This window comes from Crocodylus porosus, unplaced genomic scaffold, assembly GCF_001723895.1.
Source record: "Crocodylus porosus isolate Cpor-Errol unplaced genomic scaffold, CroPor_comp1, whole genome shotgun sequence".
Taxonomy (NCBI): Eukaryota; Metazoa; Chordata; order Crocodylia; family Crocodylidae; genus Crocodylus; species Crocodylus porosus.
In genome coordinates, this window is record NW_017728911.1 from 4,409,614 (window position 1) to 4,434,995 (window position 25,382).

Sequence of the window (25,382 nt, forward strand, 5' to 3'; positions counted from 1 at the left end):
GAGGTCTGGAGGTCACTAAACAGAGCTGCTCTGTGTTTGCAGGTCTCTGCCATGGCCTCCGAGATCCAGGGGCTGCAGCAGAAGAATGAAAACCTGATGAAAGGTAGGGTGGCAGTGTTCCCACAGCCCTGGCAGCTCACAGCCTCCTGCAGGGCAGCTGTGCGAGGACTGGGCAATAGCACCGGAGAGAGTTAAGGGAGGCCTGGCTCATTTCGAAACAGCCAGTGAAGAGTGAAAGCTCAGGATCATTCTGCAAGCTAGGGCTTGATCTTGTGAAGTGTTGAGTGCTCTCAGTCCTGCCTGGTGCTAGCAGAAAGCGAGAGCCTTTCAGCACCGAGACCGTACATGCCCCTGAATACTCCAGTCATCCTCCGCCTCTGAGAGCAGCTGATTTCTGGATGCTTTGGGAGAAAGTGTGTAGGCCCAGATAACCAGAGGCATCTCAGTGCTTCATGCCTATTGACTGCAATAGGAGCTGCCTAAATACCTTTGAGAATCTGTGCCACACTGCACAGGACACATCTAACAGAGGCACTCCCATGGCATCTGGGGGAGAAATCTGTGCCTGGATGATGGCTGTAGTACACCTAGGAGCTTAGAGATTCATTTAGCGGCTGTTAGTGTCTTTGCTTTTTGGCTCCAGCCAGGCTCCCTGCTTCCCTGTTCATCATACCCTGAAGAGCAAGCCCAGGGCATCCTTGCAATCCGGGGACATATGAGGGGAGGAACTGGCTCTAGTCTAGTTCATCTATGATGGCTTCTCTTGCTGAGCCCAGGGGAAAGCGGTGCAGCTTAGACCTTTTTTAGTGGCAGTGCCCCGCTCAGACCCAGCAATATCCTTTCACCTCTTTCCCCAACAGCAAAACTGAGGTTTCAACAGCAAATCCAGGCCATCCGCAGCCTCCCCCAGCAGCACCAGGAAAGAACCAGCTCTAACTTACTGGTACCTCGGCTCTCCAGCTGGCAGGAGCTGGACCTGGCATTGAGCCAGTGGAGTGACAGCCCGGCACCTTCTCCTGGTGGTGACCAGCACGCTTCCTCCCCGTCCTCCTCATGCAACAGGGAGGACTTGTGTGTGGGCACACAAGTGGCATTTCCTGATGCTGGAGATGAGCACAGGAGCTTTGCTTCTGAAAGCGGTGGCAGGCAGCTCCACCGGTCCCAGATGAGGTCAGAACCACCCACCCTGGGGAGCAAGCTACCGGCCTCTCCTCTGAGCAGGGAGCTGCCCCCACCTTGCCCGCAGAGTCTTTCCTCCTCCCCTGTGGCCTCTGGCAGATGCTCCCCAGAGCCCGGGTCCTTGCTGTTGAGTCACCGTAGTCAGGCTGGCAGCCAGGAATCCTTGCTCACTCCCAGGGAATCAGCCCTTCTCTTGCCAAAACCCTTCCAGCTACAAAGACCTAGGTCTCCCTTTAAATTCATGGGGAGCCTTGAACCTTCAGATAACTAAGGTAGGGAACAGCTGTGAAGGCAAAAACATCCTGTGTGCTGCTTAAAGGTCAGGTATCCAGGTTAAAGCCGTATTGGTCTAGAGGAAAAAGCAATCAGGCCTTGTAGTAGAGTTGATATCTTTTATTAGACCAACGAGATTTTTTGCAAAAATCTCATTGGTCTAATAAAAGATATCATCTCTACTAGGAGTCCTGACTGCTAAAGGTGGCTTTCAGTGGTCTGCTCCATTTCTCCTCTGAACTGTTTGGTATAGCTCCTAGCTGGGATGTCAGTGGAGGTAGCAAGTTCCTGGTTCCTGTTTTTAGCTTAGTAATGGGGCCGGCTGGTCTCTTTCCCCCATCATTACCCTTCCTGTTGGTGTTTGTGGTTGGGAGGGGACCTTGAGGGGTTTGTACTCCTATAGCTGAGCTCCTTCTCCCAGGCACCTGGGCTTCCAGGAGCTGACTAGGGGGAAAGGGGAAGGTCACAAAGAGGTATGGTCAATGAGGAAAAGGTTTCCACATGTATTGTTTGTACTGGAGAAGATAGCTTGGAGAAGCATGTCTGGCAGGAGGTGAGTTTTGTGATGGTCCTTGGGTTGCGGGGGAGTTTGTTTCAGTGTCTTGGACTGTTCCCCAATAAAGCTCTGTCCCTCCCAAAGACAGGCTTTACTTTTATGGCAGAGATTTCCATTATGCGAGAGAATTGGAACTGTAGTAGACCACAGTCATCTTCAGGGAGCTTCAGGTGATTTGTAGAAAGGGCAAGCCTCAACTGCTGTGTGCGATAAGGATTTATGAAATGGAGGGGTTGGTTCTCCTCCTACTTTAGACATGTCAGCACTCAGAGAGCTAAAATATCAGGGTTTGAGAGGAAAAGAGTAGGCTAGGTATTCCAGGGAGAGGAAGCCATAGATACATTTTTATCAAGTAACTCAATCCAGCAGCACTGCTCAGAAGAATTGAGGAACAGGTAGTAGTCTCTCTGTAGTTTGCTGCCCTGAGTTCTTCACCTGGGAGGGTACATCCACACTGCAGTATGGTGAGGACATAGACAGCCTACCTTGAGCAGCCATAATATGTTACCTGACAGGTTGAAGCTCAGAGTAGTCTGGCAAGCCCAAGAAGTTGAGTACATACTTGGCTGGTTAATCTGCACCAGCTAGTTTTAATTTAGCTCTGGTATGTCTACATGACACCACTGTTCCAGTGGAGCAGACCTACACTGGAGGTGGGTCTGAGAGGATCATCACACAACAGAGCCTGGTGTGCCCCTCATTTGCATCAGAGGAAAAAGATCCCATGGTGCTCTCAAGCCATGCTGAGAAGGCACAGCCCTTCCAGAGGGCAGGAGTATAAAGCAAAGAGGCACATGCCCCATTAGCAAAGCTTGTGCACCAGGAGAAGACAGTCAAGGCCTTTCAATGTGGTCACAGGGGGATTTGAGTTCTGTAAAGGCCCCAAACCCTCTGGCCCACACTGTTTTCCTTCTGCAAAGCAGTCATGTATTCTCCACGCCATCTTATCCCTGAAGTGAAATCCCAGGGTCCTGATCTCTGTCCCCCCGTGACCTATTTCTTGTATGGGAAAGAATTATCACTCACTGTTTTTGTATCTCCATATATATTCTTATATTCTACCTCTTGCATGGAAACACTATTTGTTCCTTTTCCATAAAAGCCTGGAATTTGTGTTGCTGTCTCTGGGACTGTTCTTCTTCCAAGCCCACACAAAAAACACGGCCTTGAGAGAGGAGAGGGCTGGAAGTCTAAGGTGGAAGACCTCTTACAAGGGTAGGGCCTGAGTTCTAGGTTTGACTCTTCTCCAGCGCTCAGGTTGAGGATTTGGGTTCAGCCTATTCTTCTGCAATGCAGTAAGATCCAAGATCCTTGTTGTCTAGAGATGTTTGGGAGAATGGGTTCTCTTCCTTCCCCAGCTAGTGGTGCCCACCAATAGAAAGAAATCAGCATCCTTCACTAGCTGAGATGTTTTGAATTCCACCCATTACTCTGTTACCAAAGCACCTTCCACATAAAAACAAAAGGCAGGTCCCTAATGGGCAAGTATCTGAACCCCCTTGCACCTCTTCAGCATGCTGCTGTTCTAAAGAGACCACTAGGACGGTCTTGGCTCAATAGCACAAGAACAGCCAGGCACCAGGACCTTGTTGAACCTCCCAGTGAGGGCAGGGCTAGAATTCTGCCCCCTGCCTACTGCCCCAGAGCTGCAAGCCTCTGCCCCCAACTTTCAGGAGAGTCCTAAGAAAAGAGCTGGTGACACATGAATGTGCAGTTTCAGATCCAGCCAGGAGGGAGCAGTGCTGCATCTCCATACTCATACATATATGCCATCATTACCCATGCTCCCACCCAGCACAGCCATCAGTTTAGTCCAGGTTGTGTCAAAACACTTCACGTATTTATGTGACTGTATTTTATTACGTACAACATGCCTGGAGTACAAAATGAACTTTTTTTCTTTTTTTGAAAGGCAGAATGAAAAAAAAAAGATCCTTCTTTGTAACAGGTAGTGGAGTGGCAGCAGCTAGGAAGCAGAGCCTACCCATGTTCTGCTCCCTGTGGATTTCTGCCAGTTTTACTCTTGATTTCACCTGGTAAGCAGTAGAAAATACTCTTTACTATATTTCTCCCATATAATGCATACTTTGTGGAATAAAAAGATGTGTGGTATATGAGAAAATATGGTAATTGCACATTATCTTAATCAGATTTGGGGCTTAAATTTAAAACTCTAGGAAGCCCTTTTAGTTGTGTTTTGTCTTTGGTACAGCTGGATGCCATGAAAAAAGGCAGTGTGTATGCAGCAATGCACTTTGAGGCCAGATTTTTTGTGTTTGTTTATTTTTAAAGGGGATAGATGTGGAAGGGAAATGCAGTTTTACACCAGCAGGCAGTGACTGTGTTTCAGGTCCAGACCTGGCACTATACAGGAAAGGTTTTAAGCTTTCCCAAATTATGTCACTTTCTATCAGCCATCTTGGAGTCCACCCAGCTCCTGTGGAAAGCTTGTGTGTTCTCAAACAGCCTGCCAGGCCAATAACCTTAGGTATTGTTAGATACTTTTCATTGATTTGAACATGTCTGTATAAGTAGCTGATCATTCTGGGGTCAGGTTTTTTTTTAACCACAGGACACGTGCGAGGAAAAGGTAGGAGGAGAGGTTGGGCACAGCCAACTTACTGAACTGCACCTGGCATAGAAATACAACTGTAATTGTCAGCAAGAGCCCAACAAGCTGTGATTACAATGTCCCCAGCTGATCATTTCATCCTTGTTCTCATATCATACAGAAGGTCAGTCTAGAACATAGTGCATCTATACAGTTTTTTAATCTGTGTATTTGTTACTCCAGTTACATCAAATATGCATTTGCTGCTGAAAGCAAGACAGGGGAATCTCAGGCTCTGAGCCTACTGCATTTCAGTTGGGAGGCCTCCTCTCTGCCCCATGCAAAATTCCCGTTTTCCCACCTAGCACATCTGAGCCCAGCCTAGCTCTGAATTCCAGAGCTATAGGTGCAAGGGAAGCATGGAACAGCCTGGGCTAGGAGAGACAGCACCATCCCAGGACGGGGTGAGGCTGACCAGTAAGAAATAACGTCAGTGAGACATATAGCAGTTCAATACCTATTATGAAGCAAGGAGGTGGGAGTGCAGCTTAGTTATGAAGGTAGGGCTGGGTGTCTTAGGGCCTTCCAGACCCTGCGGCCACTTGTCTTCCAAAGACGGGGGGTTCTCCATTCAAAGTGACTCCACAGTCCACTGCTCTATGTGATCAGTGTTGTTAAATATATATATAAAAAGAAAGAGCTAAGTTGTTCACAATCCTGCAATGTAGCCTTTAAGAACAATGCCAAATTATGACAGTTGACAATAGTGTGTGATAAACCTGGTACTTGCTGCTGAGGTCTGTGAAATAAAGGCTGACATTTCATCCACGTGTCATCTGACTGATCCCAATGAGTGGAAAGGAATGATCTGGAGGTCACTGTGGCTGCAGCATGATGGTCGTCCATACTACTCCTAGCAGAATCCATGTGACTACAGCATGGGCCAAATATAGCTGGTAGTGGTCAAAACCCCATTGCCTTCACTAAAGCATCCTCCATGGAGTCAGGGGTCATAACTCCAGTGAAGGCCATGCATTTGCATTGGCTTATACCAAGGCTGGGTCTGGCACAGTGCACCCAAAGTGGCCTTTTAACTTTGATCACGTTACCTTTGGATGCCAAGCCCAGAATCCTTCTGAGAAAGGAGGCCTCGGCCCATTCCAAGCTATCTTCCTCTCCCTCCCTCAGACATCCCTCCCTCATTTCTAACTCTTGCCCTCCTTTCTTTGCTGTTACCTTCTCACCTTCCTGTGGGAACAGGCAGGACTTAAGGGTGGGGTTTTCTCCCTTTATGTTCAGACACAAGATCTATCCTACCAAAGACATTTAACAAAGAAGGTCTTGCTTTGACTCCCTGGCTCCTTCCTTTTCCAGCCAAAGCTATTAGTTTGCAGTATTCCAGTGTACCCCAGAGTGGAGCCTATTATACTTAAGCCCAGTATAATATCCCTTAGTCCCTGAAGACAGAGAGATGAGTCTTTAGCTGTGGTCACCCCTTCTCTGGGACCACAGTTCTTTAACCCGGCAGCACAGCCAACAGGGATCACTTGCGCTAGCACATAGATCTGACAAACCTGCCCGCTTCAGCAGATGGAGGAGCTCCACTAAGAATACAGCTGAATAGCGTTGGGGGATGTCAAGGACTAAGTCTAGAAACATCCGGTTGTATTAAATGCCACCGTGCTGATTCCACTTGCCCTCGGCTACACATCTCCTTCCAGTGGATCAGCCCCGCTTCTGGGGCATTGGGACCAATCAGCACTCGGCCCAGGGTGCAGCTGCGTGTATAGATACGAGCCTGGGGGAAGGAAGGTGAAATGGCAGCATGAGGCAGAAGTTACAGCCTCCATTGGAGAAGCCATCAGGGCTTTGTCTAGAATAAGGGTGGCCAAACTGCAGCATGCAAGCCACAATTGGCATAGGCAGCTACTGGTATAATATGTGGCAGATCAGGTAGGGAGCACAGGGCAGGGAGCAGAAAGCAGAGCAGAAGATAAGGCAGGGGGAAAGGGATCAGAGTGCACTCAAGAAGGGCATGGGGATTAATAAGGGCCAAAGATGTTGGCCACCCTGTCCCCAAAATGCCCCTCTAATCAGGAGTTTGCTCTCAGGAGCCATGTAGAAATGATGCCTGTTCAGATAAAACCTCACTTTGCCCTATAAGACGCATACATGCATGTATCATCTGACATGATCCCGCATCCTGGTTCCTGTCCAACCCACCTGCATCACGATGAACTCTAGGGACAGCTGCTGCTGCTGGATGTCTCCTGCTGGGATGCTGAAGAGGAAGGGTGTGTTCCAGACAGGGTTGTAGCCTGCGATGCCCTTGGTTTCCTTTGTGTCAATGATTTTGCCATCGTGGTAAAGGTGAATTACAATGTAGTGGTCTGGAACCGGAGAATTCAGAGACTCAGACAGAGGAACTAAGCTATATGAGACATTAGTTTGATGCTAAGGAGTCAGGCAGAGGTGGGAATAGTCTAGACAGAGCAATGTTCAAGACAGTGTATTGTGGGAGACCCTGAGCAACAGAAGTGTATGTGCAATACTGGGATACTCTATATCGGAAGCTCTTCTTACCTCCTCCCACACTGCCAAAGGCTTCTGTTCCACCAAATCCTCTCAAGCCCCATCTTCTCCCCTCGCCCCATCCTACCTGGTGTGCCTGGCATGCGTGTGAGCCGACTCAGATTCTCTGCCTTGCGGATCAGCACCTTGATACGGTTGGCTAGAGCCTGGTACTGGAGGAGGAGGAAGAGCTGCCCCAGGGATCTGGGTTGGGGGGACGAAATGCTGGAGCTCACGTCTTGGGAACTGATACACTGAAACAGCGCAGACAAAGGCAACAGTTAAACCCGCAATGATCTCCATACCTTGAGGGCACACAATACTTCCCTAGAAAGGGAGAAAGTCAGTTGGGCCCAAGAGTTACAAACTGAGTGGGATGAGAAGGGTGGTTCTCCCTAATCTTACCAGAGCTATCTTCACCCCAATACCATGCTCTGGCCAACCAGCCTCACAAGCTGTGGCTGTTATTCCAGCTAAAATGGGCTTAGCCTTAGCACCCTATTAACCTCCTGAGCTAAAGGAAAACCAACATGAGCCTCCCTTTTCACACAAGACGATCCCTCCAAGTAGGTCTGATATGCCACTTAGAAGGATGTAGTCACATATGAAGTCCTGGAACCTTAAAATACCATCTGCCTTGCAAATGTGCTGCTGAATGACACTGCACTGAGTTCTTGCAATGAACAGACTCTTTTTCAGAACATAATAAATATCTTATACTGGGTCAGACCATAGGTCCGCCCAGACCGGTACCCACTCTTGCAGGGTGCTGATGGGGAAAGTGAACAGGGAATGCTCAGAATTTTCCACTCCCCGCTTCTCTCCCACTGCAGCTTCCACCGTTTGGGGGTTTAGGACGTTTTGATTTAGAGGCTGCATCTCTGTCTGCCACATTTGATACCTGCTGATGGACCTTTCCTCCTAGAATAGGTCCAATCCCCTTTTGGGTTAACCTTTCAAGCCTCCACATCTAGTGGCAATGGGTTCCACAATAAAGTTACATGCCGTGCTACAGCACAGTGCAGTGTTACTTCTTTGGGACCTTATCTGGTGCAATACAACTGCTAGCCCCACAGTGGGGGCCCCAGCTCCTGTCCTGACCTTTCTGAGTTTGGTTTTGGTGGTTGAGAGCTCCCAGGAGTAGCTGGAGGACACCTTGGGATTCCAGGTGACTTGGGCACATGGGAACATCACTTCCCCGATGAACAAATCCTTGAGGCTGCGAGCCTTCATGTAGACTGCAAAGCGCAGTGTGAAGCGCCTCAGCTCCTCCAAGCTGTAGCGGCCAAACTGGAACTGCTCTTGAAATTCTGGGTTCAGGCTCTTTCTGCGCACAGCCGTGCGCTGAGGCTCAATGAATCTGGGGAGCAGGTACACCTTGACGTAGGAGCTGTGGCTGCTTCGGGACACCTTAGGGAGATGGGAGACACCAATCACCGTCACGGTAAGGGTTGCCTCAGACTGCGAATACAACAAAGTGAAATGGAGCTGGGGCTGCGGCTTGGAACTGGTGCTGGACAGGTTCTCTGGCACAGTGTATGACTGGTGGAGGCTGGCTCCTTGTACGGGGCTTGTCAGTGGCCTGTGCTCATTGTAGAAAATGCTGTTGCTGGAGGTGTTGCGCCGGTGCTCCCAGCCCTCCAGCAGCATAGAGGGCAGTTTGAGCGTCTGGGAGAAAGGGTAGCTGGATAAAGAGGCCCTGCTGAGGACTGTGCGGTTTGGTGGGCTGCCACAACCAGGGGAACCCGGTGAGTCATTGGCTGCCTCTTCTACTGTCCTTGTGTATTGCTGCTGGATAGCCACAGCAGTGGTCTTGGAAGGCAGAGCAGGCCTCAGGTCCACCAGCGTCTGCTCCAGCACTCGGTTTTTGCTTCTGTTGTGCTTGCACCACCTGCTTCGACGCCAGCAAATGGCACAGCTCAGAAGAAAACTGAAGCATAGAAGAGCCAGCCCCACTCCAAGGAAAACCTGCAAATGCTCTGAAGACAGAAAAAAAAAAGAAGATATTATAATATCACACCTTATCAAGGTGGCTGCATGTACCAATGGGCAGAGATGGTCTGGCTGGAGCCATGCCTGGGTAGCTGATAGGAAATGTGATTAACATGGAGCAGAGTGCCTCTGGCTACTTGTGTCACTGGCCTATTAAAAATGCCGAAGAGACTGATTAGACACAGGCTTCCTTCATATTCTCAGCTTCAGCAGATCACCTTAATACTCCAAGGACTAATGGATCATCATAGATTCTTGCGATCTTAAGATCCATGGAGCAACGAGTACAACTAAACCTTGGCAAACATCACTCCATTCACATTGGCCATCAAGAACCACCCATGCCAGTTCCCCCAGCATAGAAACACTCAGAACCAGTGTTTGATTCAATGCAGATACTAAACACAGCCCACGTGCCTGGTTCTAATCACCATTCCACCACAGGTCAGCATGGCTGGAGCTTGTGACAGTTGCCATGAAAAATTATGTGCAAGTAGGAGGCAGGCCTTACCTGGAAACAGGAACAACAGCAGGTGAGAGGGAGTGGGTCGGTGAGGGAGGGCTGGGAGTTTGGCATCTGCCATGCTCTATTCATTCTGAGCACCACTCAAGAATGGAGCTGGCAGTGTTACATCAGCCTCGCCCTGAGCAAGATAATGATTATGGAAAAATCTCCGCTTATCAGCCCTGAAGCCATGCTGACGCACTGTTTATAAAAGACACATGATTTCCCTGCTGAAACACCCAGGGGAAAACATGCCAGATTCTTCAACCTTATTTCCCAGTCAAGGTGGGGGGCTGGTGCCTGACTGGCCGTCATGGGGTGCCCCCTTTGTGTGATAGGGAAAGGAAAAGCATTCTGGAAGCGGGGAAGTCCTGAGTTGGATTAAAAATGTCACTATTGGCAGATTAAAAAGCATACGGTGTAGGATCATGCGACCAGACCCAGCTTTAACATCACCCACCCAAACACGCAGAGGTTCCTCCAGGTGCTTTGCATGCCTCATAGCCTTACGACTCTGCACCCACGCCCTTCCTACCTTAAAGAAGCTGGATGTGGCCAGTCCCTCCACCATCCTGTTGTAGAAAGCAGCCAGCATATAGGACTGTTCCAGGTGGATACTTTGACCTCCTCCCACCCCTATGGATGGACCATTGTGGCCCCACAACTCTTCCAACCTCAAACTCTTGCACTGGGAACATGTTCCAGCACCACACCACACTAACGTGGGTGTTGTGACAGATCTTAAATGCAGCAGTTCTCAAACTTAACTGAGCCAATGGGACCTTGTCAACCCTCACCATTTCTTCACAGGTGAACATGAACCCATATCAACACACTTCTAATTAAAAACACTATGCAGAGACACAGGGACCAGTAGCAAACTGTGGACCAGCTGCAAATCTCTTACCATGGCATCATGGATCACCAGTGGTCCATGAACCATAGTTTGAGAGCGTCTTAAAGTTATTAATAGATTCAATATACCATGCCATGTGTCAAACACCACCAAGGATCCTGTAGTTTATACAGAATCTGATACAACCTGGAACAATCTAGCATTTAAACACTTAAGGCAGTTCCCACACTGTTGACTTTCAGGCCATTCCAGAGGAGGGCCGAATATTTATCTTCAGTAAATAGTTTAGATTTTTTAACAGCAGGGAAGGCGCCTGAAATTCTGCATCAAACAACAAAACAGCCACCAGGATTGACTTCAGGAGCTGGATGCACTCTCAAATACAGGGAATGAGAGGGTGAAGGAAAAGCAACAGGCTGCAGTGAGAGAAGCTTGCATGAAGAATGAGATATGCATTGTGTCCTATGAGAAGGGTGGATGGCTTATCCTGCTTCCTAGGGAGAAGTAAAAAACATAACATGCACAGCTCAATCTTAAAATGCCCTTCCACAGAAAGAGACTCACTCTGAACACTACTGAACAGGTTTGAAGAACATCGAACATCACAGCATCTAGGGGAAGGTCAATACCTTCAAACCGGGGTGCTTAAATTTGATCCAGGAGAAGGCCTGCCTTGCAGTGGTGCTGAGGACCTGGAGCTACCACTGAACCCAGTGCAAGCCACACATGGGGTTAGGAGCTTCAGTTTAGGCCATTTGACCTGGCCCCACCAGAGCTTTCACTCAGATTCCAGTTGTCCTATTTCCAGGCTATGTCTATATGCCAGCAAGCTACGGTCTAAGTTACCAAGGAGGTGTCATAATTGGTGAAGTTCCACCTGCACAGCAGGATCTGGAACAACCCCTGGCTCATGGGTAGCATGTTGCCTACGAACATTTCAACATTGTTTGCAGCCACAGGGAATCTAAAAGTTTAAACTATGATTGACAGGGAAAGCTGAGCATGAAGCTTTCTGCAGCACCTGACTTATTTAGCATTGAGGCTATGGGCCACATCAGGAACCACCATCCTAGAAGAGTTAGAACAGCTGTACTTCAGTTGGTTTCCATCTCAGGAGCTGGGAGAAGTAGAAATGAAAGAAAGGAAGAACACAGGTGATATCTAGCCTACCAGGGAGGGCCTCAGGAACCAGCACAATAGGAAAAGAGAAAACGGGAAACGAGGAGTTACTGGAAGCCAGTTCTCTGAAGAAACGTGCACAGCTGCTTCTTAGAGCCAAGTGTGGAGCTTCACTCCTATCTCAGGGAGTTCAGAGTCATTGTTCCATGCATTAGAAATAACACAGGGGCTTGGAAAAGCAGGAGGAGTAGGGGTAACTGTCAGGGGAAGGGGAGCCCTGACATCCCATCTGAATCAGCTGTAGTTTGAGGACAACCGTGCTATGGTGTGGGTTGTGCAGTGATATCTATACCTCATCAGGCCAGGTTCTGCTTCTTCTCTCCTCCATTCCCACCCCATCCTGGTACCAAGTTCTCTGTCCTGGTAGATCTTGTGGGCTCTTTGTGCCAGCATCCCTCATCTGCCCATCCGGTTCCTGTACACTTTGGGCACCATGTAGAAGATCCCCTTTCTCCAGGAGCCCATTCCTAGAACATTACTGGGATTGTGATGATAGCTGTTATTCCAAATGCTGCTTGGTCCAAGTGTAGGTCAAGCAAGAAAGAGAAGTCTAGGTTCTCAAAAGCAGTTAGGCACTTAGCACTAGCTTAAGGGCCTAACTCCCCTGGACATCAGTAACAGTTGGATGCTCAGGTTCCTTTGAGGATCTGGGCCAAAGCATCCCATAAGGTCCATCCCCCTCCTTGCACAGATGGATGCAGTGGACAAAATCCTGTCTGCACACAAAAAGCAATCAAGGAAGGAAAGGGAGGGATTCTGGGGAAGGAAAGAGAGACTGACCTTGCTGATATTTGCTGAGCAGGACTCGAATTAGCAGCCATCCGAATAAGATAACTGCCACCCCTTCAATCATCCCCGTGCAGATGTCGATGACAGATTGGCAGTGGGGGACAGCAGGGTAATTGGGATCCATATATACCATCCTGCCTGTTGCTGAGAGCATGGGGCCAAAACAGAAGCACCAGCTGATTGCAGGAGCTGGGGTACCAGGCTGTAGCTGACCAGGAGGCAGACAGAAGATCCTGATGGCTGAGAGCCAGTTCCATAAAGTAGGTTTCTACCCAAGGGAAGTCCTTTTCTACTAGCAACGAGTTCTGCCCTGTTCCAAGAGCCTCGGATGGGAAGAGGCCGAGTTTCAAGCCCTTTGTGCTGAGCTGGAGTGGCAGTGGCTGCACTGTAGCAGAGTCCACTGGGGCAGTCTGTATTCCACCAGCTCTTGGTGGCAGCCAGCAAGGGCAAGGCATCTTAGGGCATCCCCGCTCTACCTCCTTGAAGCTTCATCTCTGGAAATGCAGAGCAAACAGCCAGCATCCCCCCAGGACCATCTGCCAGTGCAGACACTGGCACCCCTCTAAATAGGGCCAAGGACCGTGGGCAGATGCAGAAGGCAAGGTTTCCTTTCATTCACCCTTAATAATTAGGGTGGCTTCTGCTCCACACAGTCACCTCCAGAGTCCTCCCCCTCCAGTGCTTCCCCCAAGGCCCTGTCATTCTTCATCAGCAGTAACAGACCAGCCGTGCAGAACACAGCTGCCTTGGAGCTCTGTTACCGGTGTGACTAGAGCGCTAGAGGATTAGTGCCCCGTTGCACATGTGGGAAGGGAGGATCTCTGTTCTAGAGACTCTGCCATCTAGCAGAAGGCATGACATCAGTGATGGAGGAGCAGGCTGGGCAGGGAAGGTCTATGTTCATCATGTTTATCATCTATCCCCCTCTTTTTTAAGAGGTGTACAGTGTGTATATATCAATGACAGGAGTAGTCATTGACACACACACACACACACACACACACACAGAGAGAGAGAGAGAGAGAGAGAGAGAGAAAGAGAGAGAGAGAAAAGATGGTTCATTAATCATACCAGGGATCTCACTGGCCTGGCTATGATCAGCATGGTAATTTAGGACAGATTCCATTGCCCAGACTCTCCCCCTGTGCCATGGACTTCAGGAACCTTGCCAAATGACAGCTCCTTTTCTGACTTTAATATGCCTGAGATTTTTACTGCAAACTCTGTCCAGTTTCCCAAGAAACTTGCCCAACTCTCCCAATGTCTGTCATTTCATAGCTTATGTCTTATGTCAGTCCTAAACCTTTCATAAGGATCTTCATTCCTCTCCCTGATCTGGAACCTCAGATGTAGCCCTCTCTCTTCACAATGCATGTACACCATTACCAGCTCCACCTCACCCCTGCATAGTTCATATTCTTCTCAAACAGATTGTCTCTGCTGACTGCTTTCTCTCCACAACCCACCCAAAAAAATCTCTCTATCTTCACCTATACACCATCCTATTTCTGACCTGAAAGATGCTGGGTTCCACACTGTAAAAAATCTCAGTTGAACAATGTTATAATCTTAGGCACACAGGAGTTAAGACATGCCTGAGAAAAGGTGGCATGTTTAACCTTAACTCTGCCCACCTGCATGTATGTATTAGTGCAATGGAATTAAATTGCAATTATTGAACATTGCAATACTACTTTATAGTACTGCAACAGCCCATGCTGCAGACTGGTGGCCTTTACATAATTTTCTTTATCATAAAGGTCCACTGTAGTTTTTAAAATTTTATATATATGCCAAAGTCTCTATTTTAATAACTTTGTCTGTGCCCATATACCATACACTTATTTTCAACCAATGACCAAGACTTGCCTACATATAAATCAGAGAACAACTATGAAGCTAAAACTTAGGTCTGAACTGAGGTGGCTTGTGTGTTCCACCAACTTTTATGTATTCTGCTATCTTACTACTTAGGTAGGCTTTTCACTGAAGTACCTGAGTATCTCTGTGTGAGGATATATTTAGTCTATCTTGTGCATGTGTGCTTTGCTGTGTATTTTTGCTATTTGTGAATGTCATGGACTGAGTTACATGCACAGATCAGGAAAACAGAGCAATAGACAGTATGACAACAGTCTGCAAGTGTGGATCTATGGTTTTAGGTTACACATACATTAATTCAATCAGTTCCCGATTCTGCATGCTTGTGTGCACATCCTTATAATATTGTTAGCGTGTTTAGTTTTTGAAGAGAGTTTTCAAGAAGATCTTCTGTTTCCTAGATTTCAGAGCTGATTTGCAATGAATTTCAACAGCAGAGGTAAAGTCTATAGCCTGGAACTCTTTGGTTGAATGTTCTCAGCAGGATCTCTCAGGAGCTCAGCATTTGGGGAAGGCTCCAGGTCAACGTGGTTCTTCAGCTCCACCGCAGCATAGCCCATCAGAAATGGAAGGGAACCCTTCTTCATGGCCTGTGCAACTGGCAAGGCAGGTCAGAACTGTCTCCAACTCACCTCTTTCTCCAAACTTGCCACAGTTTCAGTGGTCGGTAGCAAAGCTGCTGGTAGGCAACTCGCACACGGATAGCAAATAGTAGCACGTTTTACTGATGGAAATCCAAGATGTGGGCAGATCAAATGACGCAGCCAAAGTTGCACTGCAAGCCAGAGCTGAGAGCCAGGAATAAAGCTCAGAAGGTCCTGGCTCATCAACTCCTGGCAGAACCACAAGGTGAAGGGCAGATCAGGGCATAACCCAGGAAGCATACTCTGTCCTCTGTACCTGTTACAGTAAAGCAGCACTAAAGCAGTTAACCACAGCTGGCCACACTTCAGAGACCTGCTCCAGTGTAGTTTCATTTTATTCAGAATTTATGATAATGTTCTGGGGACTGATTAACATTCCTTGTTCATTATTAATGATTGTCCCACCTGCTCCGATAGGGAGAAGCATGCTTAGTGTAATAAATGGACTGGATGCTTTGTGCCAAATGCCTGGGTAGCCATGCTCTTAGCTAAAGCATTGTTTTCAAGGAACCAAATAACCATGGTAGAGACCATGGTTCAAAGGGACTATTTTTCCTCTGTTTTCTGTAGGGGGAATGCTTCCAAGGCACAGCTGTCTCCCTTTGTTAGAGCACTACCGGCCACTAAAGGACAGAAAGCAAATGGTCCTGCACAAAGTGCAAGCTAGAAAGGATGAGACAATAGGATTAGGCCGCTGCATTTATCACGCTCAGAAAGTTTTAACAAATGGCTCTAATCAGAACCACTGGTAACATAAGTGGGTGTTAACCAAGTCCACAAACATTGTGCCAGCTCCTTGGCTAGGACAAACCATCAGGAGCCAAGCAAGCACTTCTGACTTCCTCCAGCTGAAGATCTGGCTTCCTTTTTTTCTATGACCCGGCAAATCCATCTGGGTTTGAACCAAGGTCTTAACCATAATTCTTGTTGTTCCTTCTGTTTCATTCCCTCAAGGTCACTCAATTTGGGACCAGTATCCATAATGGCTAGAGAACTGTAGCTACTCTAAATCACTGAATGCTTTTAATCTGACGATGCCTGTATAACTTCCCTATGTTCTTGTCCAAAGCCCTGTGTGTCCTATGGCTGAATCTGAGTTAAATATCCACTGGTGATCCAAAGAAGGCATTGCCTGGTAGTTAATCATGCACTGCCAAGAGTGAGGATGTTCACTGTGAGAGTCACCTGGCCTCTCTGTGCCTCCGTTCCATCTCATGGGAATAACATCCACCTACCATGCAAGGATATTAAGGGAATTCATCTGCAGATCTCAGCGAAAGGGAAGGGAACCTCACATGGAAGCACCCAGAGACATGCATCTTGCTGCTGTTAGCATGAGGCTCTGACCAGAGTGAAAGAAGACTTTCAGTTTAAAAAAACACCATGCTAATCAAAGCACATTACTGATGACTGACCAAAGTGGACGTGATATGCTGCACACTGCATCCCAGTAACCAGAGGGGCTCCAGCATGTAGTGCACAAAATGTAACAACACAAAGAAAAGGGTGGAAGAGACCTAAGGAGGTTATCTAGCCCAACCCCTGTTCAAGGCAGGACCATCCCTGTCTAAACCACTCCAGTCAAGTGTTTAATCTGCCTTAAACGTTTCCAAGGATGGAGATCCCACAGCCTCTCTCTGTAATCTGTTCTAATGCCTAATTATCCTCACTTAGAAAGTTTTTTGAAAGACCAACCTTGAATTGTCCAATTCTTTAACATAGGTTGAGGATGCAGTTCAGGCCTTTTTTGCATTGCAAAAATACAGCCAAGTTAAACAAATGGTAACGCCTAGCACTTAAGTAGCGCTTTCATGCTATAGATCTCAAAGCGTTTTATTGTTAGCCCAATCTGCAGATAGGGAAACAGAGACAGAAAAATAGCGTGTAACAAAACACAAGTTTCCTGCTAAGTACCATGCACCATGCTATAACTAGGCTCTCAGCAGAGCTGTATTTGCGGTGGGACCTACAGAATGGTGTTATCGCATATACCATGGGGAGGACAAAACAATATTCCTGCCTGTTTGTATCAGGGATTTATGCCAGGCCCCAAGCAGTGGAAAGAGCAAAATTATGCACATCCATTTAACCAGCTCAAAGCCAAGACTAATGAACCATTAATGATCCTGTAAGACAGAGACTGGCTCCCCTTGAAAAGTGATAGGCAGTACCTGAAGTTTAGAGAAGACAATTTTGCACATCTGCTGGACCCTGTCCCTGATCTCAGCTCTGGCACATGAGCATTGCAAGTCTCCAAGTGGAGGTAGGATGCACCTTTCTGGGGGATCAACCTGGAATTTACCTTGCCAAGACTTGGAGTAAAGGCTGCTGGGAAACATCTTTTATATCATTACTGGAATACATAGCGCTGGGAAGGGAAGTGTTCCTGACCCCCAGTTGCTCCTGTTACCCTCTAGACACCTTGGCACCCCAGGACCTGGTGTCCCTGTGAAAATGAGACAAAGTAAAATGCAAGAGGATGAGGAAGGATTATGGTAGGTAGCAGAAGCCCAACTCATTAAGAATTTGTTTGGTGTCATCAGCTCCCTCCCACACCTGACTTCTGGCCCATAGCAAGGGTCCAGCCAGTCACACAAATGCTCCCTGCTGTGGGAGGATCAGAGATATGCCACTGCCTGCATGACAGGGTATCCCACACAATCACATGCACCAGGTTGCGAGTCTGAACATCATGGGAGCTCTGCCACTGACTCGTGTGACCTTGCACCGGCCCTGCATTTTGTGCCTCAGTCTCCCCACCTGTAGAATCCACATTTATGAACTGTGAAAGAAACCTCAAAAGGAAAGGAGCTGGACCCTTGGCACTGAAGAGGATTCCCACTGGCATCTGTGAGTGGCTGGAAGAATGTATCACATCAGACACAGACCAGGTCACCATAAACCAGGCATTTATAATTGCTATTCACATCTAGGAATGTAGCCCCTCATGTTAGAAAAGCTCCAGCTGATGCAACCTACAGTGATCCTGCTGCTTCACCATACAGATCCCCATTGGATGAACACGCTCTTCTGTCCCAATAGTCAATCAGCCACAACTCGCTCAAAAATCACCTCCCCTTCTGCAACTGCAGACCTCCCACAAGGCAAATTTCCCTCCGTCGACCAAAACATGGATTAATAAGAGGAGGCTACTAAGTGTAGAGGGCAGGACTCTCCCAGGAGCTAGACCCAGCCTGTAAAACCCAGGGCTGCAGGAGATAAGGGCGACCACTGGCTCCACTGCTGTATTTACACAACCCCTCACTCTGTCCCCACTCCACCTTCCAGGTAAAATGTCAGATAATTAGCGCTTATTTGACAAAGGCAAGAAGAAAGGGTCAATTCACTGGAACTCTAGACAGGCCTGGCATACAACTGAACCTGTCAGCCTCAGCTTTGTATGCGTTTTGCAGGACAAACAACTGACTGCATCACAGCACCACATCACATGGTTTGCTTCTGTGCTCATTGTGTGATTCTAAATCCTGGATTAATAGCCTTGGAAACTGAAGATCGCTAAGCATATATCAGGTACCAGCAGTACAGGTTTCTCTTGTATTGTTTTGACATGCCTTAACCTCCAAGAAGAGATACCAGACTACATGATCCAGTTAGACCTCGACTTTCCTGTGATTTAGGAGACAAATGCCACTGAAAGCCAGAAAAAATTAGGCTCCTAAATGTCTAAGCCACTTTTACTGCAAATGGGTCTTCAGCTTCTAACTCACTTAAGAGCTTTCAATAATGTACTGTACTCAAAGAAAACATTCAGAAGATAAAATGTAATGTAGTAATGTCTGCCTGCTTGCAGACAATGGGCACAGCTATACGTGCCCTTGACTGTGCAGTTGTTACTGTGCAGTCATTTAGTACTTGCTAAACCTAAGGTACTAAATGACTGCACAATAACCACCATCGCTGCACAGTCCCAGCAGCATAAGGGGTTGTTTCTGATCCTACTGCACAGTAGCTTCGGCATCATGGTTCATGCCTGCTGGCGCTATGTCACCATAGCATCTTGTGTAGATGCTCCCACCCTGAAACAAGCCTGTGAAACAGCCTGCTCTATCTAACTCTATTATTCCATTACACATTTCATAAGTTATCCAGCTTCTAGCCTTAGCTGGGCTTCGTGGAAAGGGCTGGCATTATCTGAAGTTGGCCACAGAAGGTCCAAATTGCAAGAGAAAATCTGGACACATTAAATACGTGCTAAATGCCTTGATCGAAACCCAATGGGAGTCAACAGAAAGGATCCTGTTGACTTTACCAGACTTTGGATCAAAGGTGGGATGAGGAATTATTTGGCACGGAGTCTGGATAAGCACTGAAATTAATGTGAGGGTCATACAGGGTGTGTCTACATGTGCATTAATGTGCTGTTGTTACTGCGCATTAAGGTTAGTACCTTTAATGACAGGTACTAACTCAACGTGCAGCAATTGCCGCTACTGCACAGTAGCACCAGCGCATGGCGTTTTCGTGACACTAAATGCACAGTAGACCAGGGGTTCCCAACCTTTTTATGCTGAGGACCAGCAAACCGTGGACAGGAAGTGACCACAGACAAGCAAATTGCAGACCAGCAGTGACCGGCATAGGGCAGGCAGGCACTGCCGTTTCACAGTATGCCGGTCACTTCCAGTCCATGGTTTGCTAGTCTGCGGTCACTTCCGGTCTGGCAGCCAGCCCTCCTGCAGATTGGCAGCCAACCCTTCATGGCCCACCGTCGGGCCGCGGCCCAGAGGTCGGGAACCCCTGCAGTAGACTAATTCTACTGTGCATTAGCACGGCTTTCACCATGATGTGCTAATGAGCAGCAGAATTAGTCCACTACATATTTAGCGTCTTGTGTAGATGCATCCACAGGAACGTTGGGAGAGAAAATTAAAGCTGCGTCTCATGCTGCAAGACTGTTTCAAGTCCTAGGTTTTAACATGCAGGTGTTTTAATGTGCACTGGCTATCTTTAGCTCTTTTGTTATTTGTTAGGAAACCAAGCAACTTTTGAAGACCTGGTTCCTGCTTGGATGAACAGTGAATGGCTGTATTAAGAAGGAGAAGGGAGGGGGTGGAATTGATGATGCGAATAGTATTACATTGCAGTGGAGACTACAGCTATTAATGCCCTGGGCTTTCAAGCTCTGGGAAAGCAAATTAGTAGAGCCAGAATACAGTAGGGATGATTTCCTCACAAACATACTGGAGATCAGGGCAGATCTCCTTGTCATTGGAGGAAATAGAAAAAGTGCATCAATAGTGTAGGGCATGTCCATTTTAATTACCATATATTCATTAAACTGCAGCCAAAGCTGGCTTTCGCACCCTTTCATAGAGCCTGTGGTGCTGCCAGACAATCATTATATAGTTTGAGTCATGAGTGAAAACTAAATTTAACCCTAGCGCGAGTGCAGTTTTTCCAGGGATGATTTTGGTTCCAAGAAGAAATTAAGGTATGAGACTTATAACCAGTCAGTCTGAGAGCCTATAAAATGGGAAGGAAGGGGGTGGGGTATGAGGAACTGAATACAGCGAGCAGGTAAAAGGGTGGTTGTGGGTCATGTGCAGGATTAAACCTATTTCACAGCCAGAAAGAGTGACAGGGTAGGAAGTGGCATCAGATACTGAGAGAGTAACATCTGAGGGCTGTTTGGGATCCAATGGAGACTGAACAGTAAAAAAGCTAACATTAAACTGATATTAGCTTTAAGTTGGAAGCACTTAGAAAAACAAGGAGAAGATGAGCTGGAGGAAACAGGCACATGAGAGTAGATTTAAGGGCATTTTTTTTTAAAGATGCAGATGAATGAATGCAGAAGGATTAGGGAACATTAAACATTTTTTAATCTATCTACGCACCATAGGATAGCAAGGAGGAGAAGTCAAAATCCCATGAGTAATCACACAGATTAAAATTGTGAAGACCTACCTTAAGGAACAACACTGAAGACATCCCTTACTCATCAACAGGTTTGGCTTTCTGCTACAAGTGCCTTGCTCCTATTTTCCTCCCATTAGCCCTGAAGAGCTTGTGTAGCAGAGAGCCAGAGTCTCTGTTCATTTGTATGTCATCAGGACTGTCAACTACAGCCCCGCTGCAGAATTTTGGGGGTTGACATTGTGCAGGTCCGAAAACAAGTCAACTCAGATGCAAGACTTTTAAGCCAAGAAGGAACCTGCCATGATCAGGCAACCCAAGGCTGAAGACCATCACACAACTGTTTCTGTGTCAAGCCCAAAATGCGATGCTCCAACCTCAGCTGACAACTAGAAAACTCACCTCCTTTCAAGTAAGATTTCCTTTCCTGTGTCCTTCTGACAAGGTATATAGCAACATTTGCAGATTTGTTGCAATGTGACAGGGCTGCACCATGAGCAGTTCTGCTATGGCTGCAAACTTGTGAACTCTGGGCTGTCAACCGTGTGCCTCAGCACCCACTACTAAATAGGGAAGCCCATTATGCCCTTAGAGGACCTTTTCCAAAAGCCCAAGTAGCAAATGTGCATTAAAACAGTAGTCAATGAAATGCTGTGGCCCAGTGAATCCCTGCAACAGGAAAGTGATAGAAGGCACGAGAAGGAAGGTAGTCGCAGAATGCTGAAAATCTCTGTGATCCTATGCTACCAAACACCATTGATTCCAAAGTGAGTTTTACCCTTATAAAGAGGGCAGGTCTACACAGATCAAAGCCCTTAAGGCTGTGTCCTCACATGCAAGGGCACGTGCTTACAGGGGCACAAAAAGTAGCAGCACAAATTTATGCCTCTACTATCTGCTGCTGCGCATGCCCCTGCATGTGCCCTGTGGTGTGGAGCAAAATGCCCCACTTGGCCAAACTGCCCATTTGCTGCTTCTCCCAGCTCCTGATGTGCTGAAGAAGCTAGGGTGGACCTAGAGGAGAGGAGACACTCTGGCTGGTGGCCAGAGAATCTCCCTGGAGGACCCAGCCTCCAGTTACCCCAGCATGTGTCACACCCCTTTTTTTTGCAGTAATATTTTTTTAATACCGGGAGTTCCTGGTATCAAATTTGCAGTGCAGCACATGGTTGCATATGTGCTGCATAGTTAGTGACACCTCAGACCGGTCCAAGGTGCTGCAAACTGCACATGCACGCTTGTCTGGATGCACCCTAGGGGAGCAGGTTGCTACTTGTCCTCAGAAAGATTAGGGTCAGAATGAAACTCAGAGTGCTTGATCATTCATCCCAATTTCCCTCATCATTCCCATGCATGCCTCACTTCCACCCTTGACCCTTTGCTATGAAGGTTCCTCTGTCCCATAGAAGTCATTCTCATTATAAGAAAGGGGAAAAGAACCTGGGGAAAAAAACAGCTTTATTCCCAGCTCTGACCCTGTGCCCTTATACCAGCAACGTATGCTGAGATTTTCAAAAGCACCTAAATTCCTGAGAACCCTTTAAAGCATGCCAGCCTTAAAGTCTTATCTGCACCTGGATTTTCCCTCCCTTCTGTAGAACAGGAATAATAAAGCTTATCCACAGTTTGTTATGTGCATTAAGACTTTATCTTGAGAAGGATATGCTTGTTCTAATGTACAGCTCCACATCCTGGACCTGGAGTTTAGAATGACCAAGATCTATTTTCCTTTCCATTGTGACCTTGAAGATTTGGAGGGAAGGCATGATAGATGCTTCCCAGTACACCAGGAATACAGACGTGGCTTAATCACAGAGACTTTTGCTCTCTCATAGGCTCTGGCTCCTCAGAGCATCTAAACCAAGTGCAAGCAAAGGTGTAAGGAGCACTGATAACAGTGTAGCTGGAGTACAACACATGTTAGGTGCTAGAGTGTTAACCCAGATTCTAGGATGAGGGCAACAACTGGACTGAGGCCATGAGCCACAGTTATGCTGTTGTTGGTACCCAAGCTTTAATCTGCCTAGCTTGAGGGATCTCTCCATCAGTTGCTGTCACACTTTGAATGCAAGCAGGAACATACTTTACAGCTCTGCATGCTTGCATCCTGCATCATAGTTTTACTTCCTTCTTTTCTAAATCCTTTGCACATGGGACAAGTACAAGACCACACAATGTACTGTACCAGACCTATGCAGAGCAGCATTATGATGCCTCTGTGCTTACAAGTGATCTCTTGTCCACATGACACACAATAACAACAAAGACTAATCATTCAGGCACTTGAATAGCTCCAAAATGCCAGGATTCAGGAAATTCAGCCCCCTTGTGCATATGTGTTATAGTTGTCTTGACAGTGACACTAGCCCCTATAAGATCCCCACCTCATTCATTGTACTGGATGAATGACGTTCACTACATGCACAGCAAGTAAGTACTTTAACTTAGCCTCATTGTTCATTGTGGGATCCTTATTTGCTGCTACAAAGACATGGGCATCAATTTCCTTGTGGCCTTTACTATGGCACACATCATTGAAGTATCAGAGAGCTTCACAGATATTAATTTACCTTCGCAACATCAGTGGGAGATGGGAAGCAACTTTACCTCCACTTCCCAAAAGAGGTACCGAGGCATGGAGAAATTAAGGTCAGAAGTTTCCCTTAATTTTGGGCAGTCCATTCAAGAGGACTTGGGATCTGTTTTTTCCTAGCACTCAGCATCACATCACACTTTCTGCATTCAATGTACAGCTCCCGGGGACATCAGCTGCAGCTGGGAGAGATCAGCTCCACTCCCAAACTCTGAGAAAGACACAAGCAGCATCTTGCAGCCAGATCCTTTTGACCCTGTACCCTTGAGGCTTCTCAAGCTCCGCTTGCTCATGACTGAACTACACCCTGCCGGCCAGCTTGCATTTCTGCCAATACTCCCTTTGTCCAAAACACTAGGCTTGAACTCCAGCAAGCTCCTCTCTGCCCACCCCCCAGGAGCCTCCCAACATACCAGGCTTCTCCTACTGACTCTAAGGTGACCATCACCCTTGGCCCCACTCAAAGAAGGTGCCACTGCCAGACAAAACATGTGCCCTTTGCCTATTGTCCTTCTGAATTTGCCTTACCTGCTTCATTGATCTGGCTTTGGAGGTGAGCAGAGAGAACAGATGAGTCCTGGGGCAATGCAGGCAGGGCTGACATGGGAAAGTTTGAAAGCAGCTAAACAAATCCAGTGAAGAAAAACTGTGCAGGGGAGGGGAGGAGAATGGGAGAGAAAGAGAGCGGGAGCAGGGGAGGGGAAGAGTGTGCTTTCAGCCACTCATTGCTGGAGAGGCAGTGAGCAGAGAGCAGAGCAGGTAAGTTGGGTGGCAGAGGAGAGGCACCGGTCTGATAAACAGGGGCCAGGAATTACTCCAGGCTCGCAGAGCTGAGCAAACCAATGGAAAATTCCACTCTGCTTCCTCTCTATCCTGGGGAAGGACCAACTCCTTGTTTCATAGATTTCATAGACATTAGGGGCTGGAAGGGACCTTGTGAGATTTTTGAGTCCACCTCCCCTGCCATGCCAGTTTGGTTTGCTTTGCTGACCATGGCATTGCATTGGTGGCTCATGTATATCTTGTGGTCAATCAAGACTTTGTTCCTAAAGTCAAGGAGGGGAGAGACAGGGAGAGCATCTGGCAGTGGTGAGAGAACCCCTTGCCTAAAACACGTTGTGTCCTGGTGCTTTGGAGCCCATATCAGCTCCGCCAGGCCTTTGGTGGGAAAGGGCAGAAACAGGATGGGAACAGATGGGATAAAGTCTGGAGAACCATCCTAGACAGGCGTAGGGTGGTTACTACCACCTTTAGCTGCTGCTGAAAGGTCCCTGATGGAACCAGAACCTCCATAGTCCTCAGACCTTTAACTGCTGCTAACTACTAAAGATCCTCCCAGCATCATCTCAGTCCCAGGCTGAGCCCTGCAGACATCAGGTAGGTTTCAAACCATAACTGGCCCATGACACACAAGAGCAAGACCCTGCTTTGCCACAGCTTTCCTGTGTGATGACAGGAAGTCCCTCAAGTCCTGCTGGGCCTCAGTTTCACATCTCTAAAATGGGGATAACATTTTCCCCCCCCCTCCACGTGCTGAGGGCCCCAATGAAGTCATTCATAGACCTTGTCAGGGGTAGCTTGGGTTTAAAATGACTATGATAGGGATATTCTATGCAAAAACTGGCACAGAAGAAGAGTTTACAAGTCAGAGTCCAAGGGCAGACCTACCTCAAGGTTGCTGTGGGAGGACTGTCCTGTATGTGGCATCTTCCGTTCACAGATTCCAAAGTGTTCAATAGCTTGCTATTTACTGTAATTTCACTTAGAGCTGCAGATGTTTAACAGAAACACTATTGGACAGCTCGGCTTAGAAAATGAATCCCATCGTCACAGCCAAACACTCACAGAGGCCTCTTTCACATTAGCTCCGTTCAACCTGCCTTAATGAAAAAGGAGGGGGACAAGGAATAAGTTAGTGACCTTACAGTGCACCTGT

The 25,382-nt window shown here is 47.5% G+C and overlaps 2 protein-coding genes across 2 annotated transcripts; one reads left to right on the forward strand and one right to left on the reverse strand.

The window, feature by feature from the left end:
- The first annotated feature begins 17 nt into the window (after positions 1-17).
- LOC109308872 lies at positions 18-1,567 on the forward strand. The gene is made up of 2 exons (XM_019533330.1): positions 18-103; positions 861-1,567. Exons 1-2 carry the CDS (start codon positions 52-54, stop codon positions 1,448-1,450), a joined length of 642 nt encoding a protein of 213 aa, XP_019388875.1. The 5' UTR covers positions 18-51; the 3' UTR covers positions 1,451-1,567.
- A 2,281-nt stretch (positions 1,568-3,848) lies between these two features.
- Positions 3,849-24,223, reverse strand: LOC109308861 (synaptotagmin-4-like). The gene is made up of 5 exons (XM_019533311.1): positions 23,975-24,223; positions 8,232-9,109; positions 7,219-7,384; positions 6,783-6,949; positions 3,849-6,357 (listed from the first exon to the last, which is right to left on the reverse strand). Exons 1-5 carry the CDS (start codon positions 24,048-24,050, stop codon positions 6,196-6,198), a joined length of 1,449 nt encoding a protein of 482 aa, XP_019388856.1. The 5' UTR covers positions 24,051-24,223; the 3' UTR covers positions 3,849-6,195.
- Between the last annotated feature and the right edge of the window lie 1,159 nt (positions 24,224-25,382).

What these genes read in the sequence shown, in the direction of transcription:
- LOC109308872 (XM_019533330.1), top strand. Translation starts at nt 52, where the DNA reads ATGGCCTCCGAGATCCAGGGGCTGCAGCAGAAGAATGAAAACCTGATG. An exon ending in GAATGAAAACCTGATGAAAG is followed by an intron (nt 104 to 860) that starts GTAGGGTGGCAG and finishes TTTCCCCAACAG; the next exon opens with CAAAACTGAGGTTTCAACAG.
- LOC109308861 (XM_019533311.1), bottom strand. Translation starts at nt 24,050, where the DNA reads ATGTCAGCCCTGCCTGCATTGCCCCAGGACTCATCTGTTCTCTCTGCT. An exon ending in AAGCCAGATCAATGAAGCAG is followed by an intron (nt 9,110 to 23,974) that starts GTAAGGCAAATT and finishes TTCTGTCTTCAG; the next exon opens with AGCATTTGCAGGTTTTCCTT. An exon ending in ACGCATGCCAGGCACACCAG is followed by an intron (nt 6,950 to 7,218) that starts GTAGGATGGGGC and finishes CTCCGGTTCCAG; the next exon opens with ACCACTACATTGTAATTCAC.